Source organism: the organism of the source record quoted next, unplaced genomic scaffold (assembly GCF_019419815.1).
Source record: "Pyrus x bretschneideri cultivar Hongxiangsu unplaced genomic scaffold, Pyrus_bretschneideri_v1 Contig37, whole genome shotgun sequence".
NCBI lineage: Eukaryota > Viridiplantae > Streptophyta > Magnoliopsida > Rosales > Rosaceae > Pyrus > Pyrus x bretschneideri.
This window is the reverse complement of record NW_025999690.1, coordinates 4,410,002-4,420,201: the sequence shown is the minus strand read 5'-3', so window position 1 is coordinate 4,420,201 and position 10,200 is coordinate 4,410,002. Positions and strand designations below refer to the sequence as shown.

At 37.2% G+C, this 10,200-nt stretch overlaps 2 protein-coding genes across 2 annotated transcripts; both read left to right on the top strand.

The window, feature by feature from the left end:
- Positions 1–312: 312 nt before the first annotated feature.
- LOC103931750 (receptor like protein 29) lies at positions 313–1,901 on the top strand. Its single transcript, XM_009341270.3, is given in 2 exon segments — positions 313–839; positions 841–1,901. Coding segments are annotated over 2 exon segments (1,410 nt in total). The 5' UTR covers positions 313–396; the 3' UTR covers positions 1,808–1,901.
- Positions 1,902–6,839: 4,938 nt separating this feature from the next.
- On the top strand, positions 6,840–10,200 carry LOC103931749 (ubiquinone biosynthesis O-methyltransferase, mitochondrial). The gene is made up of 9 exons (XM_009341269.3): positions 6,840–7,170; positions 7,306–7,395; positions 7,609–7,687; positions 7,932–8,009; positions 8,111–8,159; positions 8,710–8,759; positions 8,868–9,017; positions 9,845–9,925; positions 10,024–10,200. Exons 1-9 carry the CDS (start codon positions 6,932–6,934, stop codon positions 10,138–10,140), a joined length of 933 nt encoding a protein of 310 aa, XP_009339544.2. The 5' UTR covers positions 6,840–6,931; the 3' UTR covers positions 10,141–10,200.

The window sequence follows — 10,200 nt, the reverse complement described above, 5'->3', positions numbered from 1 at the left end:
TCATTTCATGTTCCAGCCACACAGAGTGTTAATAATAGAAAATCAAACAAATAGTCTTTAAATCCCAATGAAATAATAGAATTCCAAATCCAATGCTTGGGAAAAGTGAAACATGCCCTTATTTTCCACAACACTCAACTTTCTGCCTAATGTTATAAGTTCCCTCAGTCTCTTGACCCTACCTTTGCTTTCAAATTATCAAATTCTCGCTCAAATGTCATGACTCATGGCTTCCCCCTCCCACTTATTATCACTCCTATCACTACAAAGCTTCAATTACTTCTCCTCTCTTCTCTCTCTCTCTCTCTCTCTCTCTCTCTCTCTCTCTCTCTCTCTCTCTAGCACTCACGTGAGGTGAAAACTTGAAAGCCCCCATCTATAAAACCAGACAACAAAATGCTGCTACTCTCGAAACCTCCCCTATACCTTGAGACAATGTGCCTTCCCTTCCCACTCTCTCTCCCTCCACTCCTCCTCCTCCTCCTCCTATCTCTCCCTCCTTCCACCACCACCGCCACCAAAACCATGCTTCCATCTGAATCAGAAACCCTGTTCAAGATCATGGAATCCATGTCCTCTGATCAACCCTGGAGGATTTCCCATCCTACCCCTTGCCAGCCCTCCCCCTCCTGGCCAGGAATCGAGTGCAAAATCGGAAAAGACAACCGCCCCCATGTCTCCCGGCTAGATTTTGGCACCCCACCAAACCCCTCCTGCAAAAAAACAGCCACATTCCCTTCCCTAATCTTCTCCCTCCCGTTTCTCCAATCTGCTTTCTTCTTCAACTGCTTCACTCACACTAAAACCACCCTCTCTGTTTCTCAAAACAGAGCAGTCCTCCCCTGCCTCCCTCCAGCAGCTCAGCCTCCGGTCCAACCCGGCACTCTCCGGCCCAATCCCACCACAAATTTCCGACCTCAAGTCCCTTGAGATCCTCACATTGTCACAAAACCGCCTCTCCGGTCCGATCCCCTCGGAGATTTTCACCCTCCGGAGACTAATCCACCTTGATTTGAGTTACAATGTGCTCACAGGCACCATCCCTATGCAGCTGGGCAGTCTCAGAAACCTCCAAGGCCTTGATTTAAGCTACAATTCTCTCACAGGCTCCATCCCAGACACAGTTGGTCAACTGGGTTTGCTTCAAAAAGTTGACTTCAGCTCCAATCAACTCACAGGCTCCATCCCCAATGGCGTCGAAAAGCTCGGTTTATTGGTTTTCATGGCGTTAAGCAACAACAAATTAAGTGGGAAATTTCCGAAAGGGTTGGAAAAGTTGCAGAGCTTGCAGTATTTCATTTTAGACGGCAATCCAATGCACATCCCTCTGCCATTGGAGTTTGGTAAATTGGTGAAGCTCCAAGAACTCAGGCTGGCTAATTCCGGCTACTCGGGCACCATCCCGGAATCCTTCTCCCAGCTCAAGAATTTGAGCACTCTGTCGCTGCAGAATAACCGACTAACGGGCGAAATCCCGGTCGGGTTTGGGAGCCTCTCGCACATTTACCACATGAATCTGAGCAGGAACATGTTGGGGGGTGTTGTGCCTTTCAATGCAAGTTTCCTCAAGAGGTTGGGGAGGAACTTGGACCTCAGTGGAAACCCAGGTCTCTGTGTGAGTTCCTCAGAAGCTCACAGTTTGAAAGTTGGAGTTAATGTCTGCGGAAGCAGTGATAAGATTGCTTCACCTGCACTGCCATTGAAGAATTCTCAAGCTCCTTCTCCATCTCTGCTCTCCATAAAACCATTTTTTCTGTATGCTGTTTTGTGTGTTTTGGGATTACATCATCAGATGTTTTTAGTGTGACAAAATATATTTGTGCTTAATTTAGTCTGATTTGTTGATGATTATTGTGTAAAATATTATTTAATGGATGTAAGAATTTTATGGGAGTTTGCAAGATTTGATGTGTATTTAGGGGATTTTCTTCTGAACATATGATAAGATATTACATCAAATTATCCAAATTTAAAAAAAAAAAAAATGATTTCAAATCCATCGCCTTCCTTCCGTGATGTTTATTGTGAAGCAAAATTCTTGACGGATGTATTAATTTTTTTTTTTTGACAAATGATAGTGTAATCTACATTAATTTACTGAGAGAGAATTTGAACATAAACATCAAGTGTAAGGACATACTCTTAACCAACTGAGTTATAAGCCACTTATAACAGGTGCATTAACTTGTTATAGTCACGTAGTGCATAATTGTAATACTTAGCTAAACTCTATCTTTAAGCGGTGTATAAGCAGAAGAGAAAAGTATAAGCAGAAGTACTAATCAATTAGTAATTTAATATGGTATTAGTCAGTCGTCTAGGATTGCTCCACAATATTTTGCATAATCAAAACAGAGCATTTGATATGTTATCACCTAAAGATCATGCCTACAAAATTTCACTGAAATTGAAGACAATTACTTATCTAACCAGCTCATATCAAATATGCGAACACAATATCATCTATAAACAAAAACAATAATTCCATGGAAATATGCAGCTCCTGATTTTGACACCTACTTTTGGGGAGATTACCATTAGCAAGCAGGCGATAGCATCAACTGACAATATGTGTGTGTGTATATATTAAGAATGAGTCTCACGTTGATAGGAGGAGAGACTTTGCATGGGCTAAGTAAGTTGGACTACTCCTCATATGTCAATTGGTTTTATGGTGAAACCTCAACTTTTTTCATGGTATCATAGCTAGATTGTCCCATATGTGAAGCCAAATGGCCACACGCGCTCTACATCATCCCGTTGTGTTGTTTACGTGTTAGATTTAAAAATTCGTCACACGTGGGGATGTGTTGAGAATAAATCCTACATTAATAGGAGAAGAGACTTGCATAAGTTTATAAGTAAGTTGAGCTACTCCCATATGATGAAACCCCAACTTTTTTCAATATATACGTATACATGTTGGTTCGATTGAAGGTTTAATTGCTGGGGACCATAACCAGATAGATTTGTCTTTGAAGAGTAGAAATCAATTTAAACCAGAATTTCTATATTGCTAGCCACCCAAACCAAATGTACAACAATTCAACGTGTTTGTTTGCTCAGTAAGAAAAGAAAAGAACAAAACTTGGGTAAATTTGTAAACTTGGTCAAATAATGAAGGGGAAAAAGAAGCGACAATGGTGGGGTGGGGTATTATTTTGCAGGACATTTGCCCCTGTGGAGGGACGGGTTGATGAAACAAGACCACCTGCGTGCAGAGGAGGACTGAATTGCAAAGGACACATGAACCTCTTAATAGCTGGATCCCATTACACCTTCATAGACATTTGCAAAAAAAAAAAAAATAATAAAAAAAAAAAAATCAATCACTTCACTATAAATAGTGTTTTGGTACGTCATATCCTATCAGAACAATTAATTTTAGTTTTATCACCAAAAAAAAAAAAAACCAATCAATTTTAAAAAATAAATCACATCAACGGGTCTAATGATTTAACAAAACCCCATCAATTTTAAGATATAGTGTTTTGGCACAGCATTTACCGCATGCTCAATTGTTTCGTTCTAGTAAAGTGCCCTAGCTATAGATTTACCTACCTCTCCGTTCGAGTCGTGAAAACATTCATTTTGTAAAGTAAAAGTAAGATTACGTATGGTAAATGTTCATTCTGTTCATTGCAAAGCATAAAGCCTTATTGGCTTGAGAATCACTCTAATCAATTTTAAATCCCATATAGTAGTTCTTACTTGCTTCGTATTTACAAGCTTGAATTCGTGTAAGCGAAAATTTTACTATTATCTAGTGTATAGCATACCAGAAAATGATGAAAATCCCTCAGTATGGATTAGGACCTCACATAATTTTTTTTATATGTATTTTACTTGATAATCCGAGGGGAAATGCTCAATCAGACGTCTATGCATGTGAGTAATTCTAAGGCATGCATATTTACTAGAATATGATCATGCAACACAAAATCAATAAGCTTCGAGTGAAGATGTTCAATTATGTTTTAAGCAGCAAAACTCCTCTTCTCCAATTTGAAATACCCTCTGCCAAGAATAATTGTTGACAAACACCCATGCGCGTATATCAAAACCCTAATTTTAACTAGTTCAATTTCATCAATGACTTTGCGCTAAGCAAAATGTTGATCAAAGTTGATATATCTCATTAATACTTGGCTAAGACATTACAAAATACACCCAAATCAAATAATTATAATGAAGTAAACGTACCATCATCTATAATTTAGTCTGATGACATAACATGTATGTTATTTGTACGAGGGACCTTAGATCGTAGAGTGAATATCGTTGTACCAAAGCCCTCATGCAGCCCTTATTATCAAATCCAATTTCCAGGTTCTAGGAAACAGTTCGAACAGGTAGAGTCCAAACTATCACACGCCCATCCCGGACCCAAACGCAATAAAGGAGAAATAAATATAAGAAGGACGTTGATACTTTCACCCTCAACCGAATTAACAATGTAGTGAGTAACGCAATATCTTATAAGAACATGTAGAGTTTGGTAAATTAATTTTCGATGTGTGACATTTCTTCACATCCTCATACACTTTCCTTGCCTATGACGAGTTTTTAAACCTTACATGTGGGCTGCACAAGAGTGACGTCGAACACTCATAACAACCAGATCTAATACCGTAAAAGAAGTTAAGGTTTTAGCATAAAACCAATTGACCATATAAAAACAAATATACTTCTTAAAAGCAGATTTGAAATTTGGTAAACTTCCGATACAAGACATTTCACTACAATTAATACAGAAGGAGGGGGGATGGTGAATGTAGCCAGGAGAGTAGTGGGGGACTCGGGCAGGAACTAGCTGTCTGTCACTTTCTTTGTTAACCAAAGTTCATATAAGGAGAAAATAGTTGCAGAGAACCTCACGTGGGAAAAGGAGTCCTTTGAGCAAGTACCAATTTTTACACCACAGTATCATTGTTTCTCAAGCCTCATCTTTTTTCCTTTTCAGTTTTCACCTATATATTTTGTGAACACATCGGGATGCTTATTGCCTTTAGGTAAAATTCAAGATGTCATATTCAATCATGTACGTTCATCTGATATATATGTGACCCTTTACATACATACATACATATATATACACACACACACAATTTGGGTCCCTAGATATATGTGTATATAGAGATCCAAACTTCAACGATTCGAATTATCTATATTTTTTATTTGACAAATATTTTGCAAAGACGATTTATGAAGTGCAACTTGAAAAATAGACAGTTCGCTTTGTTAAAGTTCAATATGTTATTGGTCCTGCAACTAATTCTCATTTTTTGAAAAAAATGAGAATCTCTGTGTGTGTTAGTTGAGCTTTGACGTGCAAGGCATGCAGTTTCTGCACACATCATCTCAAAGGGGCCATTTTAATCTCTGGTCTGTTGAAATATATCAGCTGTATATGTCCAAGTGGTATTATTTGCCATTATGCTACAAATTGTTAACATTTAGATCGAGCAGAAAATTTGGCCAAAAACCTCGGAAAAATTCGCGATAATCGAAGACTTTTAAATAGAAGAGAAAGTACGGTAATTAGTATAATATAAATTTTATAATTAAGTTCTTACTAAGTGGGGCACAAGCTAAGAAGGATTATCCAAGCTTTCTCTCTCTCCTCTTGAAAAGTTGATTTCGACTCTCGTCTCTTCTCTTCTTTTATCATGACAAAGATATTTTAATTCCAGAATCTGATCGACTACAAGATTGTACGACTACAGACATAACTGATATGTTTCATTGTCCTATTTTTTGAAAGATTTTTTAGCAAGTGCATGGTAACTTGCTTTGTAACTGACTAGAGGTTTTCCCTCGCTTGATTTTGACCCCAAGTCATGCACAGCTTTTTGATTTGAAGTAAAAAAAAAAAAAATAGTTGAAACTGAAGCGAAACATGTTTGTCGCGAGGCTAACTTTTTTTTTATTTTTTTTATGATACTTGCCAAGTTAAATTAGGAGCATTATTTCTTGGTTATATTTCGAATGCATATCTCAACTAATTACTCAATTGTTCTTTGATTTGTTTTGGTCAGAATCAGATTATTGAAGAGATTATTGTATATGATTTGGTTTTATCTACAAAGGGGAAATTAGGAAAGGATTCAATTGTCCTTTCTTAGTGGAATGGCATTCTTAAAGTAGGGTTTTCTACTTTTCTTTTCAAACACATAATCCCATTCAAACTCAAGGAAGAAAAACATAAGAAGAATGACTCGTTTGAAATTGCTTCTATAAGGGCTGGTTTGGTATTGTTGTACTTTGAAAAAAAACTGCTTCTGCTGTGCTGTGAGAATAAGTTCATTTTTGCTGTTTCACATTTCTAGCTTTTTTTTATCCAAAAATTTTGAAAATAAGTTGTTTTTAAGTGTTTACCAAACACCTTTTTGAGCTTAGCACTTTTTTATACCCACTTTTTATAAAAGCACCTCAGTACCAAACCAATACTAAGAAACACTTTTGTTCATAAACATTTATAAGCAGAAGTGCTTTCATTAGAAACATGTTAAATTTTTTATTAAATTTCTAAGTGCTTGCTTTATGAACAAACACTTGAAAGTGCTTCTTGAAAAATAATTTGACATGTCATTTTTACGCATTTGAAAGAGCTTTTGAACTAAATTCTTAGTAAAAATACAAATAATGTCTGAAAAAAATACTTGAAGTATTTCTTGGACAAAACAGATAACTGGTGTTTTTTTCACAATGCATTTCAAGTGTTTTAGAATCCCAAAATATTTTTACCAATAAAGAGGATGGGCCATATTTTGGGCCTTCACCATCCCACCCATAAACCCAACCCAAAGAATGCCTTTGCCGGACTCAATTTGCAGACCAGACCCGGATCCCGTACAAAAACTGAAAAGGAATCCACCGATCCCCTTCCTTTCTTCTTCGTTCAATTTCACTCTCTCTCAGCAAAATCGCCATGGCTGTGGCTTTGAAGCTCCTGAAGCAACTCCGAGCACCGCACACCACCTCCACAATCCTCCACCGCAATCTCAGCCCACGGCTTTCGAGCATTCACAGCGCAACCAGACTCTTCTCAGACGCTCCTCCTCAAACCGAGCCTCTTCCGGCTCCACCGCCGCTAAACCCACGTTCTCCTTCCCCGTCGTCTCTGAACCAGTACGAGCTCGCCAAGTTCGCCGCCGTTGCCGAAACCTGGTGAGAGCTTCTCCCTTTTTAGCACACAAGTCTCAATTTCTGCACTTGAATTTGATTTAGCTGTGGTATGATTGTGATTTATTGACCAATGAGAAGGAAATTTACGTATGAGATTAAAGCTATCGTAATTTTCAGGTGGGATTCTGAAGGGCCGTTCAAACCATTGCATATGCTGAATCCTACAAGACTTGCTTTCATTCGCTCCACGCTTTGCCGACATTTCGGGTAAATTAAAGGTTTTCTTGGTGTGAATTTAGTGTTTAGTAATATCTCCAAATTGGTAGCTGCCAAGTAATTAAGAAAGTAGATTGCTTTGGTGCCTGGCATTGTCTGCGGAAGTGAAATTCGTAAAAGGAATGATACTTTGCTAACATTTTTCAAGACTTGGAAAGCTAAATGATGATTCTGTTTATCATCTTTCGTGTTTCTGATCTTCAGGAGGGATCCGTTGTCCCCTAAGCCATTTGAAGGTCTCAAATTTATTGATGTTGGCTGCGGTGGTGGAATTCTTTCTGAGGTATGTTATCGTGCACCTTCCCAGGAGCATTTACTCCTCTTCACTGCACGTGAACCGTCGTGTTTATATAACTGTACCTCCTCCCTGTGGTGTGCTGATTCCCTATTAATATGTTCTGCATTTTACTTGTACAGCATTTTGAATCGTTTTTTTTCGGATATGTTTAATATAAGCAATAGGCTGATAGCTTTACCTAGCAATTGTTTTTGGTTAAGGATTCATGCTAATCTTTAGCCTTTTTCAGCCTTTAGCTCGAATGGGAGCTACTGTGACGGGAGTTGATGCAGTGGAGAAAAATATCAACATAGCTCGTGTTCACGCTGTATGGCTTGAAATTTTATTTGATCGAGTATTTGTCCATGTGCAAGTACTTTGTTTTGTAAAGTGTGTTGACATACTTCTAAACTTTATTCATTCACACAGGATTTAGATCCAGTGACTTCGAGAATTGACTATCAATGCACAACAGCTGGTATGTGCTAAATTTTTTCCTATTCTGTGTTGTAAAGTTTTTGGAAATGCATTCAATTAATATTTAATCTTTCTTGCATCTTTCTAGAATGCGTGGCTTTCCACTCTTAATGAACACATTGAATGACTTACTTTGAACATTGATGGTGTATAAAGTTAGGATCTTGATTGCATCCGCTACAATCAAAACCTGGCAAATACGATGAAGAATACCCAACTGATATTATAATCACTTAAAAACCGTTTTCGTTCTGAGACATTCTTTCATGATATAATTTGTATTGTGATTCTTTTCAGTATCCTTCTTGTAATAAAAATCCTATTTGAAATCTGTTCTGTGCAATTTACATTTTGTGTTGGTATCAGTAAATGTTGTTGATCTTGAAAAGCTTGTTCGACCTGAAGTAGCAATTGTGTTGTTATGAGTTTTGTAACTTTTTTATTTATTCTGTAAGTGATATAAATTCATTGTTGAATATCTTTTGTATATTTCTTTTATCTCATATAGTTTTCTTTTAACTTGAGGCTTGTGTTCTTCCATTTGTACACAGAAAAGCTAGTTGAGGAACAGAAGAATTTTGATGCTGTGTTTGCTTTGGAGGTATGGTCTTAAGAATCTACAAACTGCCTATATGATTCTCTCGCTTCAGTGTTTACAAACTGCTATGGTTTATTCTAATTTGGTTGTAAATTAATGATTTTACTCAAGGTAATTGAGCATGTTGCAGACCCTACTGAGTTCTGCAAATCTCTATCAGCCTTAACTATCCCCGGTGGAGCTACTGTTGTTTCAACTATTAACCGTTCTATGAGAGCATATGCTACTGCCATTGTTGCAGCAGAGTACATCCTCCGCTGGGTATAATTCATTATTACCTCCTGCAGTTGATTATGTGTTTTTGATTTACCATGCAACATCTGTTGTTTTGCTGCAAATTTTGCTATCTTTTCTAATTTTTGTTGCATTCTTGTTTGAAATTTTAGGGCTTCATTATCTCTAATTCTTTTTTACTACCTCGTCTTTCATGACGGTATAATCATCGCATTATTTTCTACATAAAATATACACCCAAGAGACGTTTAAAACGTTGCCCATAAATTTAGATCAGTTTTGTTTGAGTAGTTGGTGACCCTCACAGTTAGCCAATTGCGACTGACATGTGATTAATCGTATAGCAATGTCTATTTAAAATGATTAAGGGAATTGAAGAATGCCTCTAGATTTATTTTATTTACAAGATCAAGTTGAATAATAGGTTTTGACTCTTTGGCGTGGAAGTCATACTCTTAAGACATTCTAACAAACCTGATTCTCATATATGTGAATAATATGATTCCTGTTTTATTAGAACTATCCAACCGATATTTCTCATAGAAGACTTCAGAAAATGTGACTCACAAAATGATGTCAGATTTCAAATTTTAAGTGCATTAATATGTCCCGAAACGCATCCTGAAGCGATACTAATATTTCATATTATATCATTGTGAATACAATTGTGACCATTGAAAGGGAATTAACTCTTATTCAATTCAGTTGTACCTCTAGATATTCGCTATGGATGTGGAACACCTACCGTATTCTTCAGTGTTTTGCTTTGAAAATAGTTTGATCTAGTCATATTTACTCAAGTCTATTCAACTGTTGATAACATTTTGACTTGAACCAAATCGATTGTTTTACAGCTTCCTAAAGGTACACATCAATGGTCCAGTTTTCTCACTCCCGAAGAACTAGCCCTGATCCTGGAGCTTGCTTCTATTTCAGTAAGCCGGAAAAACTTTTATCACCCTAGGAATGTCAGCTATTTTTATCCATGCACTTGTCGCTAAAGCTTGTTTTCTGTTTGGTTGGTTTTGTGCAGGTCCAAGAGATGGCTGGGATCGAGTACAATCCTTTGACAGGAAGATGGTCTCTATCTGATGATGTCAGTGTAAATTTTATTGCTTATGGTACCAAAACAGCGACATCCAGTTTATAAAGGTAAGGAAATATTTTCCATGTTATACCTCTCGGTTTGAATGAAAATTTTGTTTAGTAA

Coding starts and splice junctions, on each gene's coding strand:
- LOC103931749 (XM_009341269.3), top strand. CDS start 6,932: ATGGCTGTGGCTTTGAAGCTCCTGAAGCAACTCCGAGCACCGCACACC. Junction 8,160..8,709: donor CTATCAATGCACAACAGCTG/GTATGTGCTAAA, acceptor ATTTGTACACAG/AAAAGCTAGTTGAGGAACAG. Junction 8,760..8,867: donor ATGCTGTGTTTGCTTTGGAG/GTATGGTCTTAA, acceptor ATTTTACTCAAG/GTAATTGAGCATGTTGCAGA.